The sequence below is a fragment of the Heteronotia binoei genome, chromosome 17 (genome assembly GCF_032191835.1).
Source record: "Heteronotia binoei isolate CCM8104 ecotype False Entrance Well chromosome 17, APGP_CSIRO_Hbin_v1, whole genome shotgun sequence".
Lineage (NCBI taxonomy): Eukaryota > Metazoa > Chordata > Lepidosauria > Squamata > Gekkonidae > Heteronotia > Heteronotia binoei.
Genome location: NC_083239.1, coordinates 26222573 through 26239500, shown reverse-complemented (window position 1 = coordinate 26239500; position 16928 = coordinate 26222573). Strand labels below are relative to the sequence as shown.

Sequence of the window (16928 nt, the reverse complement as noted above, 5' to 3'; positions counted from 1 at the left end):
ATTAACTGACAGAGTATGGAAATATATCCACACGGGCCTTTATTTTGCCCACTGCTCTTCCTTCAACTGACAAAGCAAAAGAGCTTCTTGCAACAATCCCTTCCCTCCCTCATTCTTTGCAGCAGCCCAGAGGGCCTGGTTAATTAGTAGTCACACAGGTCCACCGCCTGCTGGCTTGTAATTCCTGGGCTCCCATTAAGCAACATGGCAACCCATTCAGCGCAGTTAATGGCTACACCACAGACATTAGCAAACAGCCCTAAGTAGTGTATGGCTTGTTAATGAAGCCCAATTAATCCCTTGTTTGTGCCTTTGCAAGGCAGACTATTTTGTTTCTCCTCTGTAATCTCCTCCCTGGTGTGTGTGTGTGTGTGTGTGTGTGTGTGTGTGTGTGTGTGTGTTGGAGGGAGGCTGTTGTCACTGTGAAAATCTCCCAAGAAATGCCAGCTTTTTCTCTCCCCCTCCTGGGAGCTAGCCTGGCGTCTCTTGTCTATTATGCTTGGACGAATGGTTCAAAACAAACACTTGGAATATTTTGGCATGCAGAGGCAGGGCCTTTGGAGTGTTCCATCCAGTAGAGCCAGCCTTGGCACAGATGGATCTCCCTATATCATCTACAAGCTCCTATTGTAAATTCTGGGCTTTGGCTTGAAGGCACCAGCTCTGCTGCCAAAAAATGGCAAAGAGGACAGCGGATGGGATAACATAGTATGCATTTGGCGACAATATCTGCTTTAGAAATCTGATGCTACTTTAACTTCGAGGGTCCCCTGGCTCCTCATGACACCCTCCAAAATAAGGCAGCTTCTCCCTGGCAGCAATTCTCCACTGTGTGCTCATTGCCACTGCAAACACAGAGGTAATCACAGCAGCAAAAGTAACCCAATGTATGAGCCCCAATGTGATGTAGCAGTTAGAGCGTGAAACTGGGATCTGGGAGACTCAGATTCAGATCTCCACTCTGCTATGGAAATTCGCTGGGTGACCCTGGGCCAATCACATCCTCTCAACCTAACCTACCTCACAGGGATGTTGTAAGGATAAAATGGAGGAGAGGAAAACAGTGTAAGCCACTTTGGGTCCCCAATGTGATGAAGCATGGGGTATAAAGGAATAAATATTTTTCCCCATGCCTGCCAATTCACATACATACTCACCACACTATTGGGAGACTTTTTGCCCAATTATTTATTTATATTTACAAAATTAGTAGTAGCTGTACCACTATAGCATAATTACTGTATAGTGATATAGCACTATTTTTAAGAGCTAACAGCATAGGAGGGGGAAATGACAAGGGAAAGGGCATTTATGTGATTGCTGCTCCACTTCCCTTCTTGACTGGGGCTCAGTTGTCAAGGCAACAATGCCTCAGAAGTCTCCTTCAGAGATTGATGGGTTCCCCAAGTCAAACTGGAAACCAAAGGTTGTCTGTATCTCTACACTCATTCCACATTCTGCATCCAACCCTCATCCAGCACCACAAAGCACCACAACCCTCATCCAGCTCCACAAAGTGGTACTCGGATCAGTAAGTGTGAACACCAGCGCCTCCTCCAAAATAACTTACACAGCTGACTCTTATGTTTGCTTTCCCGTCACAATGCAGTAGAATGCATTGCTTGTGTCCAAACCTTAAACAATTGCCCAACTCTTGTGCAATTATGAATCTATGCTATAGCATGTAGCTTAACAACACAGATCTGTATCCCTTAATAAAACACCCTCTCCAGAGCAGAAAAAAGCACATTCAAGATTCTGTGAAATATAATGCAAAGAAACCCCACAAACCTTCTTTGTTCAGACATAACCACCTTATCTATTCCACCTCAGACAACATTTCCCCACTCATGCAGATAATATCATTTCTCTAAGACCGGTTCTAGAGAGACGCGGGGCCGACAGTGTTCAATTTCTTCAGTCCCAGACCACCCCCTCTAATAGATACCATCAAAGCCGCTCCAGTGAGTTAGGAAATGTGTTCCAATGCCGGAGCCTCCATAATGTAAACAAGCCGGCTTTTGGACCGCTAGGCGAGTAAATTATCCAGCAGGGTTGTAAAATGTAATGCCGACTGTTTCCATTTGAATTCTGACTGCAGGGTAGCTGGAAAGGGGGGAAGGGCTCTCTGGAGCATGAAGAATCCTTTTGTAAGGGGAAGCATATTTAAAGAAGCCAGTCTGGTGGGATGTGTGGTTACTCTGTCAGCCAGGCACCACGGCATTGCCACCCATCCCAGTGGCCACAGGTTTGCTGCAGCTGTGGCACCTCTGCCTGGCAAAGAGTACAAAAGCTACCTCTTGTCAAACATATGCAACAGCTGGGAAGTACTGAAGTGTCATTTGTGAAGAGTAATGACCTTTCCAAGCAATGGCCATCGGGGCTGAAATCACAGTACAGTTGCGACTCCAACGCTCCAGGGAAACCAGATGCTTCCCCCTTAAGAAGCAGTTCTGCTGCATGGCCAGGGCAGTTTTGTTGTTAGGAACTTACCATCCTTCCTCCAAGCTAATGCATCGATCACAACAGCATGGCACCTATTGTACAGCATCTGTGACATCACTGGCAATGAAGAACGCAGTTGCACCATCCATAGCCCACTTTGAAAATCATTTCAAAGCTGTTGGAGTACTTTAAAAAAATCCAAAGAGTCTAAGTGGTGACGTGTTGTAGCAATAGTATGGGACCATTTGAGGAAGCCTGAGAGCAGAGATCTTGATTTAGGTATCCCTGCCATTGGAGGATGAATGGGTGTTCTCTGTGCTCCATTTGATGAAAGCCCTTCCCCATATCTGTCTGTCAGGCACCTACTCAGTTGGCCAGGTAAAAAAAATATGGGATGGGGCAAAGAAGTCCCAGCATCTGATACTAAGGGATTTTTCTGTGTTCTTGCACTTCTCTTGGGTTTTCTATGTACTCTGTCTAATATGTCTTTTTAAACCTGTTTTGCATTGTCTTGCTTATCTCACATAGACATGGTTATAACAACATTATCTCATGTAAACATGGTTCCCCAACGTAATGCTAATAACATCTTCTGACGCCTTTTCTGGTGTCTGCCAAGTGTTGTTAGGAAGTAAGTGAGGTCAGCTAGAGCTTTTGTTCAGCAAGCCTTCTAAATGGCTTGGAGATTTGATTGGCTATGCAGATTTTTTTAAAAAATATTGCTTTGGAAGCAGCTGCCACTCAGAATTTCTGAGTTTGTGTGACTGTGTGATTGCTGAAAATTCTGAGTTTGTGGTTGCTGGGGAACTGCTGTTTGTTTGATTTGAATGGGCTGAAGGTGATTGTTACTGATTGATTAGGAGTAGCACAAGGATCTGCACTCTGTTACTGAAGTTAAGCCATGACAAGCATTTTGTGTCTGGCTCCGCCTCCCATGGCAGCCATTTTATGGCAGCCATTTTGTTGGTGGGCCCACCATGTCTTGTCAGAATTCCAAATGCACCCACAGGTTCAAAAAGGTTGGGGACCTCTGGGTTATAACATGATGAGCTGTAAGCTGCCTCAAAAACCAGGCGACCAAAATTTCAAGGTAGGGAACTGAAGCATCAGGCCTCTGGCCAGAGCTCTAAAATGGAGATGAGGCTGTGGCTCAGTGGCAAAACCTCTGCTTTGCATTCCGAAGGTCACAGGTTCAATCACCAGTTAACACACCCAAGGAGTAGCTGACAGGAAAGACTTCTACTTGGGACCCTGGAGAACCCCTGCTGGCTAGAGTAGACAATACTGGCTTGATAGACCAAGGGTCTGACTCAGTAGGAGAAAGCTTGATGTTCTCATGGCTTCAGAGAGCCAGACCTGCTTTTGCACAGATGCAGAACTTGGGCATGAGGCTGCACATGAACTTCAAAAAAAAAAAAAAGCAGCAAACACCAGAGCAGCCCCCTTCCCAGAGCAAGCTTTCCCTCCTAAAACTGGTAGGAAAAAAACCCAAGCCAGTTGATCAAGACTACCACCTCTGCGCCCAGTCTCCAGTTTTATGGGATGGGGGACATTTGGCTTATGGTCCTGGATCAGAGCATGACTGAAAGTACATGACTGCCATCAGGGCGCATGTACATACTAGATGTATCAGAGGTCATGTACTAGCATCAACACGTGCACACCTTTCAGAGCTGTACATGTTATAGATAAAAATAAATAAATAGCTTAATCTTTGTGATTAAGTCCCCCCCCCCAGAAGACAGTCAGAAACAGAAGGAAAAAGGGGGTAGGGAAAAATATGAATTCATCAAAAATGATCAAATATTATGAATAGTTACACACAAAATGTAAAATCAATTGTAATGGTAAAAATACATGTTTCAAATATAGAAGCAAATACTGAAACATAGTTCTCTCTTTAAAAGAACAGGCAAGAGCTTTCCTAATAAGTGGCTTACTCTTGTCTCACACACACTGCTTAGTCGTGTAAAGAAACAGAGGTGGCAAAAATCAATGTGTGCCATGGCAGCAGGGCAGGTAGCCTTTGATCCCCACTCAGCTACAGCCTTTAGGGAGCCTCTGTAGATGTTGGAAACATGGATGACTTACACAAGAACAGAAATGAAAACCTAGAGTGCTTCCCCCTCCAATTGCCAAACGGAGCTGGACACATTTCAAATCATCCTAGAGCCCACAGGAGTATTGGTCCTAACCAGGGGTCATTTTGTAGAGAAAAAGGTGCAGGAGCTCAGTAGCATATCTCATTTGCATATGCCCCAGAATCTCTGTCCAGCTATGCAAGATCAGCAAAGAGAAAGAAGGAAAGAATAGAGAGAGGGAAAGAGGAGGGGGGAAGAAAAAGGAAGGGAGGAAGGGAGGAAGGGAGGGAGGGAGGGAGGGAGGAAGGAAGGAAGGAAGGAAGGAAGGAAGGAAGGAAGGAAGGAAGGAAGGAAGGAAGGAAGGAAGGAAGGAAGGAAGGAAGGAAGGAAGGAAGGAAGGAAGGAAGGAAGGAAGGAAGGGAGGGAGGGAGGGAGGGAGGGAGGGAGGGAGGATGGACAAGTGTGTGAGAGAGGGAGATGAAAGTAAGAGAAGCTGAGGCAAAAGAAAGGAGTGTATCGAAGCAGAACTGGAGGGGGAATGGCTAGAATAGTTAATGAAATTCTGTTGCATCAGCAGCTGGCAAAGAGCCTTGCAATAGAGTCCCACGATCACATATGGGTGTGTTTGTCAGCAGAAAACCAGCTCATCACACTCATCAATTTGTTTTCCGGGAAGGGAGGAGCACGACTTCTACACGCTTGCCAGATGTTGCTACATTCAAGACATGGTACTAATTCCCTGGCCCATAAACTTGGAAGGGGAGACATGGTCTCGAAGTGTTGAAGTCAAGTTCTGACATCTGGCAAAGCGGAGATTTCCCAAAGAAAGAAGAGCCTTTCCCTTTCTTTCCCCCTCCCGTTCCCCCTACCTGAGATGTTGGTGGTGATCTCTGTCAGAGCCGTCTGCCCAAAGCCCTTGCCGGTTCGTGCCCGCACTGAAAACAGGTAGGTGGTTCCCGGATGCAGGTTGGAGAAAACATGATAAGTTTCATTTCGGAGCTTGGAGACGGTGCGCCGAGGTCCAGGCACATTGACTGCGGGGTCAGAGGATTCGATGCTCTGGTAGCTGATCTAGGATAATGGAATACACTTTAAGATTATGTCAGCATGAACACTGAAACTACAAATTGTAGTTTTCTGCCCCCAAGCTTTTTCCCTCTGTTCTGAACAAACTGATTACATAAGCCAGGGGTCATTTTGTAGAAAAATAGGTGGTGGAGCTCATCCAGGGATTGTTATGCAGCTGCACATAGTATTCAATGGGCAAGGAGGTGGAACTCTCGGAAGGAGGAGGTGCGCTCCTGTGAGCTCCCACTGAATCCGAGGCCTGCAATACGCATTGTAGCTGTGCATCCTTTACAAGCATTCTTTACAACATCTCTCCTGCCTTCTGACTAGGCTAAAAGGACTCAGAGATCTTCATTTCTACTCTACTTTGACTCTCGAAAGCTTATACTCCTCCACTTGCAGCTGCTGGAATGGCCTTGGGTCAACCATAGCTTTGCAGGGGTTGTTCTTAAAAGGACAGCTTCTGTGAGAGCTGTTTCAGCCCCACCTATCTCACAGGGTGTTTGTTGTGGGGGAGGAAGGTAAAGGAGATTGTAAGCCACTCTGAGATTCGGAGTGGAGGGCAAGATATAAATCCAATATTATCATTATCGTCGTCGTCGTCGTCATCATCCTCTGATAGTCTCTAAGGTGCTACTGGACTCAATTTTAACTGCCTTAATACTAAATCACACCATTAGTCCATCTAGTATCATTGGTATCATCATTGTCTTTCACATCACCTACAACCTGAAACTTACAGAATTCAAGATACTGGTAGTTGAAGCCAAGACCTTCTCCATTTCAAGTAGATGATCTGCCACCACTCCACAGCCGCCCCCACCCCCAAATACAGAAGCCACCGTGATCTGAATATGGAAAGCTGCTCTCATTAGTTTTAAATAGAACAGAAATGTTTGCACTCTCCTATGTTCCTAGACATTTCTGCAAGAGCCAGCATTAGAACATCTGCAAGGGATGGCTGTCTACTATTGTCAGGCTCTGTAGCTCTATCATGCTGAAATTATAAAATACTAACCAAATGAACTCTTCATACTAACCCATAGCCTTTTGTTATACTGTAGCTAGCATGCATATCAAAGAAGGGACGTTTGAAGTGTTAACTTTGTTTAGGTTGTAAAAAGAGCAAAGGAATGCAACCATTAATAGATACCGCGGTCGGCCAGCATCTTCCCAGAGGCAAAGAGATAAGCGGAAGCTCTCGTGTGAAGGTTTGCACCTTCACTCCCTGTTGTTTTGAGAAAAGGGGCTTTGTTTAGATATCGCTTTGATGTAGAATTCCATAAGACCAAGAGTCACCCATTCCCAAGTATTAGTCTCAACTTTTGTAACCAGCTATGAGTTTCCAATAAAGTATACATTGTTTCAATGAATACTGCCTTGAGTCTCCATCGCCTGACAACTATAACTGACACTCTCCAGTGTAGTAGAGTTCTCCCATTCCCAGGGTAGCTGGTTCCACTATGAAACTGCTCTCCCCATTTAGGAAACTTCTGCTCAAGTTCAGTTGTACTCTCCTGTTACTTAATTCCATTAGGTCTAGTCTTGCTCTCTGGATCAGCGGAGAATGACTCTTTGCCCTAGCCGATATGATAGCTCTTCAAGTATTTAACTGGTCAAGGTTCCCTTCACTCTTCTTTTCTCCAGGTTAAACATACACAGTCATCAACACATAGCACTTCCATTCCAGATCCCCAACCATTTCACTGTCCTCCTATTAACCCTTGCCCTTTTGGCAACGTATTTCTGCTGGTGCCCAAACTATAACTTTGCATGCCTCAGACACTAATGCTGTGATCACACACACTAAATAATGCACTTTCAATCCACTTTCCAACTGAATTTTGCCAGTTCACACACTAAAATCCAGTTGGAAAGTGCATTGAAAGTGCATTATTTAGTGTGTGTTATTGCAACCTAGGTGTATTAATACATCCTAATAATTGAATTTGCCTTTTTTGTGGCTGCATCACTCTGTTGGCTCACGTTCAGTTTGTGATTGGCTGCAGTCCTGAGATCTTCACAACTGTTACTGCCATCCCTGTTATCCCCCACCCTACACTGCACATTTCATTCTTTTTGATCAAATGTAGGACTTTTCATTTGTTTTTGATGAATTTCAGTGTTATTCATTTCAGAGCAGCTTTCCATCCTGTCAAGGCCAATTGAATTAGTTACTGTCCATATACATTTTAAATTTAATTTTCATTGTAAGAAGAATTCCTTTAAGTAGTGGAAAACTAGTCCAAGTAAGGTAAATAAAAGGGATCACAGGCTGTGGCAAATAAAATGCAGTCAATGATCAGACAGGAAAAAGGGGACTATGAGGAACATCCTGCAAAGAACATAAACACCAGCTATAAAAAAAATATTCAAAAACATTAGATGCAGAAAACCAGCCAGGAGGCAAAGGGGCCCTTGGATGACCAAGTGATAGAAAGACTACTAAAAATGATAGGGAAATGGCAGAGAAGCTGAATGCATTTTTTGTCTCTGTCTTCACTGTGGAAGATGGAAGGTGCTTGCCCACTCCAGAACTGCCAATTTCAAGAGGGGTGTCAAAAGACCTGAGTCAGATTGAGGTGATGAGAGAAGAGGACCTACAACAGATGGACAAATTAAAAATTGACAAATCACCAGATGGCATACAACCATCCAAAAGAGCTCAAATGTGAACTTGTGGATCTCCTGACAAAAAAATCTGCCTCTATTCTTGAGGACTGAATGACAGTTAATGTAACCCCCATCTTTAAAATTGTTTCAGATGAGATCTGGGAAATTACATGTTGGTCAGTCTAACGTCAATACCAGGTAAATTGGTGGGATCCACTATTAAAAATAGAATCAGTAGGCACATTGATGAACAAAAGCATATTGAGGGAAAATCAGCATGGATTCTATAAGGGAAGATCTTGTCTCACTAACCTTTTAGAATTCTTTGAGGGGATGAACAAGCATGTGGAAAGGGTGACCCAATAGATATTTTTTACCTTGATGTCCAGAAAGCTTTTTTTTAAGTTCCTCATCAAAGGTTCCCAAGTAAACTCAGTAGTCATGGGATAAGGAGACAAAGTCCTCTTGTGGATTAAAAACTGGCTAATTAACAGGAAATAGTGAGTATAAATGGGCATTTTTCACAGTGGAAACTGGTAAGCAGGGTTTGGTACTAGGTCCAGTATTTTTTAACTTGTTTGTTAATGATTAGGAGTTGGAAGCAGTCGCTAAGTTTGCAGAGGATACTAAGTTGTTCAGGGCAGTGAAAACCAAGGAGGACTATAAGGTACTCCAGACATATCTGTTGAGGCTGGACAAGTGGGCATCAATGTGGCAAATGAGGTTTAATGTGGGCAAGTGCAAAGTAACGCACATTGGAGTCAAAAATCCCAACTATAAATACACATTGATAGGGTCCAAACTAGCAGCAACGGATTAGGAGAGAGATCTTGGAGTCAGGGTAGATAATTACCTGAAAATGTCAACTCAGCATGTGACTCCAATAGAAAAGGAAAATACTAAGATGCAGATTATTAGGAAGGGAACTGAAAACAAATCAGCCAGTATCATAATGCCCCTGTATAAATCTATGGTGCATCCTCATTTGGAATACTGTGTGTACAGTTCTGGTCACCACACCTCAAAAAAGATATTATAGCATTGGAAAAGGTGCAAAAAAGGGCAACTAAAATGATTAAGAAAAGTGAAGAAAAGTTAAAGAATTTAGGGCTCTTTCGCTTGGAGAAATGATGACTGAGGGGTGACATGATAGTGATTTACAAAATTATTCATGAGACAGAGGATGCAGAGAAAGAAGTACTTTTCTCCCCTTCTCATACTCAATGAAATTAGTGAGCAGTAGGTTTAGAACAGATTAAGGGAAGTACCTCTTCATCCAACGAGTAATTAACGTGTGGAATTAACTGCTTCAGGAAGTGGTGGCAGCTACAAGTATAGAAAGCTTCAAGAGGGGATTAGATAAACATATGAAGCAGAGGTCCATCAGTAGGTATTAACCACAAGGTATAGATGGGGCACTATGTCTAGAGCAGTGATGCTCTGTATTCTTGGTGCTCTGGGGGACACAGTGGGAGGGCTTCTGGAGCTCTGGCCCCACTGATGAACCTTTTGATGACACCTGGGTTTTGAGCACTGTGTGACACAGAGTGTTGGACTGGATGGGCCATTGGCCTAATCCAGCATGGCTTCTCTTATGTTCTTATTGTACCCCCTCCAGCTGTCTTCAAACAGGTGGGGTAGAAATTAGCTAAATAATAATAATAATTAATTAATAATGAGAATCCCAATATGGAATCTGAAGTGCTACATTCCAGTTATTTAATTTACCATAGCAGCGCCCTATTTCCTTGGTCCTCACCTGGTTGATCACTGTCTCGATTCTATCTCTTGGGGAAGTCTTGTCCAATTTTTCTTTGTGTGATTTGCTTAAAGTTGTGTGGTGTGTAGTGGGTTAGAATCTCAGGCTAGGAGCTGGGAAGGCCCAATTTCCAATCCCCACTCTGCCATAGATGCTCCCTGGGTGACCTTGACCCTGTCAGCCTAAGTCACCTCACAGAGAATAAAATGGAGGAGAGGAGATCAATGTATGCCAGTTTGGGTCTCCACTGAACAGGAAGTCAGAGGAATGAATGAATGAATGAATGAATGAATGAATGAATGAATGAATGAATGAATGAATGAATGAATGAATGAATGAATTCTGTGGGGTTCTGCTCCCTCCCTGAGATTTCTGGAAATCACTGAGCAGGGAATGCTCGCACCTTCTCTTTGATTCACATATGCAATACATTTGCATTTAATGCACATGCACACATGAAAACTAAGGCTTCACACAGTATACAGTCAGTCATAGAATAGCCTAGTGGTTGCTGAATCTGTTTTCGAACAGCTGATAATGTATCACAGGGCAAACTATTTATTTTGATATATCTTCAGCCAAAAGAACAAATATTCCCTTGGCTGTGAATCGGTGGATGGCAGGATAAACAAATACAGCAGGTGGAAACAGCCTTAAGCAAAGTACATGAATGTAAGAGGCTAAGGAAGAAAGCCTGGGTGTGCCACTTTCAGCACAATCCTAAGCAGATACACATCTTTCTAAGTCAATGGTCTTAGAAGGGTGTAACACTGTTTAGGATTGCACTGCTTCTGCTGTTCGAAAAATTTCCCTTATTTCATCTGTGAAATATTGGTGGGTATGGTCCAGACACAGGTTTACCTCAGCGAGAAGCAGGACAGAGGCTCTTAGAAAGGGGATAAAAAGCAACTTGAATCCTGCAGTCTAAACAATGGGCTCAGAGGGGGGAACTATCAAGTCATCCTTAATCTTCAAGATTGCAAAGCCACATCTCTGGAATTACAATGGAGCCTGTGTCATTCTCCAAAAGCCCCTGTTTTTCCGCCAGCAGGGCATGAAGAGCAGAGCAGATAGGAATCAGCTATTCTCTTTTGCTGCTTTCTGTGCTCTAATAATTTTTGTTGATGCCAGAGAGGGCAGAGGCATAAGCTGAAGAGCGGAATGAGATAAGAAGGGGGTCTTGCCTGGCTGCATTTGGGAGACAACATGGCAGAAACCAAACACAGAGACGGACCTTTTCAAGGAGCTCTGCCTGGCAACAACAGACCCTTTTCGCTATATCTTTAACTGAAGAGAATGTGGCCAGCCAAGGATATCTTGGCTGAGAAGACAATAAATACCATCTGTTGCTTCCATACTTCCTGATATGATAGGTCTCAGCTAGACCATGCTGCTGCCATGTGGCCTACCTCAACATTATAGCCCGAGGAGCTTCTATTGCTTGGCATTCACGGGGGTGTTGGACCTTTCAAACCTATTCTTGGCTGATTCCCCAGCCACATGATATTGGGTTAGCTGAGGGCAAATTGATCCCTATGTTAAGGAGCAACACATTTTATGGGGAAAGTCTATGGCTCAGTAGTAAAGTACGTGCCAATCATGCAGAAGGTCTTGGATTCAAACTCTGGCATCTCCACTAAAAAGGATCAGTTATAAATTGTTGCACCCCAGCTCTGAAGAAAGATCAGGTGATAGACATACCTCGTACTGTGTGATGAGGCCATTGGGCTCCACTGGCTCCTCCCACTTCAGAAAAATCATGTCCTCCAGGGGAGTGAATGTTAGAGACTCTGAAGCAATGCCTCCAGGAACTTGAACAAGAAAGGAGAAAATTGGAAAAGAATAAGATGATCTTCTTTCATGATGGACTAACCAACAGGAGCATCATATTCATTTCATAAAATCCTTATAGCCTTTTTATCCAGATTTATCTCTGCCCAAACATTCCAACACAGTCAACAATTATATGTAGAAACATGCAGCTGACCTGTAATAAGTCAAGAGCATTGCCTAAATGAAGCCAGCTTTTATGGAGTCAGACAATTGGTGTATCAATATTTTCTACTCTGATAGTCAGCAGCTCTTAAAGGTCTCAGGCTAAGGTTTTTCATATCCCCTAATACTTAATTCTGATGATGTTGGGGATTGAACCTGAGACCTCCTGCATGCAAAGTGGATGCTCTACAGCTGAGCCATGGTCTCACTAGATGATCCATCTAGTTCAATATTATTTAGAATTACTGCCAGCTATTTTCCAGAGTCTCAGGGACAGAAAAATCTTTCCCAATCAAATATTCTAAATGGAGATGCCAAAGACTAAACATGGGACCTTCTGCATGTAATGCAGGTGCTCTTGCCACTGAGATACAGCCCTTCTCCAACAATGTAAACATGAAGCTTCTTTCTGCTGAGCTAGAATGCTGGTCCCTTTTTGGTTAGAAATGTGACCACCACCAGCATTCCAGAGTCTCAGGTCAAAAAGGGTCTCTCCCAAAACCTGCCATGCAATATTCCTTAACTGGAGAAGGAGTGAAGCTTGTGAGTGGAGTATGTCTCAGTGGCATACAGAAGGTCCCAAATTCAATCCCTGGCATTTCCAGTTAATAGGACCAAGCAGTAAGTGGTGTGAGAGAAATCTGCCAGAAACCCTGGAAAGCAGCAGCCAGTCTGAATATACAGTACTGACCTTTATGAATCAAGAGCCTGACACTCTACCACTATAGCATGCTGGCTCAGATCTCCCCAGTCCAACACTCTAATCTCTATTACCAAACTGGGCTGAATCTGACAACCTAAACTATTCATGCAAGGACTGTGATTTTTTCCCCTTTCCAATCCTCTTCCCAGCATTCCTTTCCAACCCCAGAGAATGCTCATTTCCAGGATTACAGGTCTGAGACAGGGAAGAGACTGAAATCACCCTCTCCTTCTCTTCCATTAGTGCAGCTCCACTGCCAAATGAGTCAGGAAGGGTTCCCTTCATCCTCTTCCGGACTCCCATCCCCAATCTACATGTTAATTGACACCAGTCATGTGACTTGGGATCCACTTTCCTGGAATCAGAAAGGACGGCTGGAGAAAGAAGAACAAGGGAAAGATCCACTGGATCCAACCAATGTGTGGAATATTCTTGGGGATAGGACAATTCACAGAAGAGAGCCTCCATCAAGTATGTTGATTCTTTAGATTTTTATAATCAACTTTTGTCTGTAATGGGGACTCAAAGCAGCTTGTAACACCATTCTCCCCTGTTTTAACTTCATAACAACAACTCTATGAGGCAATTTAAGCTGAGAGAGTGGGCACCCAGTGAGCTTCATGTCCTTAGTAGAGTCTCCCAGGTCCTAGTCCAGATGTCCCCAGCCTTTTTGAGCCTACAGGCACCTTTGGAATTCTGACATAGTTTGTTGGTACAGCCATAAAATGGCTGCCACAAAATGGTTGTCACAGGAAGAGCCAGCAACAAAATGGCTGCCACAGCTTTCCTTCAGCCACATAATGAAGATCCTTGTGCTGTGGTGGCAGATGTTGCCAAAGCAACATTTCTGAAAATCTGCACAGTCAATCAAATCTCCAGTGGTCAATCAGAAGCCTTGCTGGCCCAGCCACTGTCTAAAAACATTTGACGGGTGCGGTGGCCCCCAACGGGCACCACATTGGAGGCCTCTGTCCTAGTTCAACATGTTAACCACTATGCCACTGGAGTCAAATGTGTCAGTACCTCAACACCATAACTGCTCTACCACACTGTCTCTCTCAAATAAAGCAACATCTTGTCCATCATGGCTAACAAGGCTATTCCTTATAAAAATCCTTTTTCTATGGCTGCTATTTCAGCACTGGTGGTAAAGATCCAGCAAACAGAAAACAGAAGCCAAGTGACTTTCCATCACTCAAGTGAACAGAATGAGAGAGGATTCAAAAGGCACTTTTAAACCAACCACATGAACCTCTCTGCATGTGTTTTGCTTTGGGAAACTAGTTCCTGGCCAAGAAGCGTAGCCCGCACGTCAATAGTGAACGAACAAGTTGGGAATGGAGATTTTTCACGTCTCAGGAGGTGGGGGGGGTGGAAACTGGACCATTACCTTACCTGCATTTGCATAATCCAAAACTCTCTGAGCCAATTATGGCCTGCCTGAACCCTCAATCCTCCACAAATTAGCACTCGGGCAAGCACTCGGCTGCTGTATCTGCTGGCGATTCTTCCTCATGTATATTTTATAGGGAACCATTTAATTGCGTTTTGCTGAGCCAAGGCAGACAGCCCACTAAGCAAAACAGGAAAGACAAGGAGAGAAGGAAGGGGGTGCCTGGGGATAAAGGGCAGAGGCAGGGCAGCAGCTGAAGGATAACACCACAGGTAGGGAGCCGGGCCCTGCTGTGCCATATGGGTCAACCGTTGTGTGCCGTACCTCCATCATCTCTTAATCAATGTCAAAATTGCTTGTTTAAAACTCTCCTTCCCCCTCCATACAAAGCGGCTCATGAAACAGAGCAATCCAGTATTGAAAATAACAGCCCAAAAATAAAAACAATGGTCAAAGCATGCATGGAAGAGAAAAGGGTGATTTCTTCCCCGCTCCTTAGGGTTTCCAATCCCCAGTTGGGGGCAGGGGATCCTCCATTTTGGAGGCCCTCCCTCCACTTCAGGGTTATCAGAAATTGGGGGGGAGAAGGAAAATTTCTGCTGGGCACTCCATTATACCCTATGGAGGCTGGTTCCCATTGGGTATAATAGAGAATTGATCTTTGGGTCTCTGGGGGAGCTGTTTTTTTAGGTAGAGGCACCAAAGTTACAGCATAGCATCTGGTGCCTCTTCTCAAAACACCCCCCCCCCCCCCATTCCAAAAAGATTGGACCAGGGGGTTCAATTCTATGAGCCCCAAAAGAAGGTGCCCCTATCTTTCATTATTTCCAAACGGAGGGAAGGCATTTAAAATGCGTGTGTCCCCTTTAAATGTGATGGTCAGAACTTCCTTTGACGTTCAGTCAACCTTGCTCTTGGCTCCACTGCCAAAGTCCCCAGGTATTTCTTAAGCTGGACCTGGCAACCCTATCATTACCTCCCTCACAGCAGCCCTCTGACTTGCATGGCTGCTGAACCCGTGAAGCTGTCTTACACTGAGCCACATCCTTGGTTCATCAAGGAAAGTCAGAATTGCCTACTCTGACTGGCAGCTGCTCTCCTAGGTCCCACAGCACAGGTCTTTCATGTCACCTCCTACCTAATTCTTTTAAGTGGAGAGGCCAGGCATTGAACCTGGGACCTTCTGTGCGCAAAGCAGTTGCTCTTCCACTAAGCCACAGCTGCCAGTAGGACAATTATAAAACATTATGAGGTTCAACCAGGAAGGAAGGGCAGTTATTTCCGAACCAATACTCCCAAATGACCCAAAGGTGATGTCTCATGGGGTCTTCAAAGCACCTTCTGCTCTAGCAAAGTGGAAGAAATCTATGACTGGCTCATTCGTTGGGGGAAGAGATGCTTTGGGAAGGGCTGGATCTAAACTAATTCTTTCACTCATGAAAGTGGAACAGAACACTCATGCCTCCTCACCACTACCGCCAGCCCACTGATCTCCCTAAAAATATTGCTCCTGGGGGACCAGGACCCTCAGAAACAGCAGGAAAGGCAAATCAGAGGGCAGATCTGCGGCACAAAGATGGAGTCTATGGAAATTACCCCATGATGTCTGCTGGCAGAAAATTTAGTCTGGATCCAGAAAGAGGAAATGAGTGCCAGGAAACCAATTGGTGGGCACCATGTTAGAGATCACTACTCCAGAGGGCACCAAATGTCCCCAATAATTGATAATACCTAAAAAAAATGCTTAGGAAAAGTTATATGGGGATTTATATGGAGATCAATATGCAGGTGATTCCCACTTCTCTCATTCTTCTGCTAATCTGGAGGTAATGGCAGATGTCCTTAACTTGTGTTTGGAGTCAGTAATGGACAAGCAGAGGGTTCATCAGTCAAAGCTTAGTCCAGAATAGATGGAAGTGTTGATGGTGAGTCCAGAAGGGGATGTGTCTCCCCCCCTCCCCTCTGGAATAATTAAGTGAACCATTTGCAGTACTGTTGGAGCAGACTCTGTTCCCGGCTGCATTAAAGAACAAGACCAATCTACTGCATGTGGGTACAGACCAGCCTTTGAGTATGGAAAGACATTTTTGGTGGGCTTGAGCTATAGAGGACTGCTGCTGTCATCTTGTCCGACAACCCACTGGCCATCATTGACACCTTCCCTCCTGTTCTTTGATCACCTCTTCTCAGCAACAGCCATCACCACCTCCACTTCCATGGGGAGGGGCATGGCTCAGTGGTGGAACATCTATTTGGCATGCAGAAGATCCCAAATTCAGTCCTCAGCATCTTCAGTTAAAAAGATCAAATCAGAAGGAGGTGATGTGAAAGACCTCTGTCTGAGGCTCTGGAGAGCTGTTGCCAGTCTGAGCAGACAATACTGACCTTGATGAACCAATGGCCTGATCCACTATAAGGCAGCTTCATGTGTTCACCTACTCTAAAAGGCTCATTTAGGCAGAGTTACCACTGCATCCTCCTTGCCTCTTCAGAAGAGGAGGAGAAGGAGGTCATAAGAACATAAGAGAAGCCATGTTGGAACAGGCCAATACCCATCTAGTTCAACACTCTGTGTCACACAGTGGCCAAAAAAAAAAAGTGCCATCAGGAGGTCCATTAGTGGGGCCAGGACACTAGAAACCCTCCCACTTTGCCCCACCCAAGCACCAAGAATACAGAGCGTCACTACCCTAGAGGTCACTCCTCTCATCCTTGGGCTACAATCTTGGAAGGAGATGGCAGCAGCCACTGTCGCTTCTTCCCCTAAGGAGAGAGATCCAGACATGGGTGAAGTGAGCTCCTCCTCCATACAATGAACATTTTTACCAAGCAACTCATCACTCCCTTGTTGAGGGTACCCACTGCTAATTT

At 44.5% G+C, this 16928-nt stretch overlaps 1 protein-coding gene across 12 annotated transcripts in view; it reads right to left on the bottom strand.

Annotated features, from left to right (window-relative positions):
* The window catches only part of PTPRU (protein tyrosine phosphatase receptor type U), a 495642-nt gene that overhangs the window by 169332 nt on the left and 309382 nt on the right, over positions 1-16928 (bottom strand). For all 12 annotated transcript variants that reach the window (XM_060257887.1, XM_060257891.1, XM_060257888.1 and 9 more), the window contains exons 9-10: positions 11668-11777; positions 5396-5597 (exon numbers count right to left, since the gene is read on the bottom strand). In XM_060257887.1, coding sequence (XP_060113870.1) covers positions 5396-5597; positions 11668-11777 — 312 coding nt within the window. The remainder of the gene's footprint in view (positions 1-5395; positions 5598-11667; positions 11778-16928) is intronic.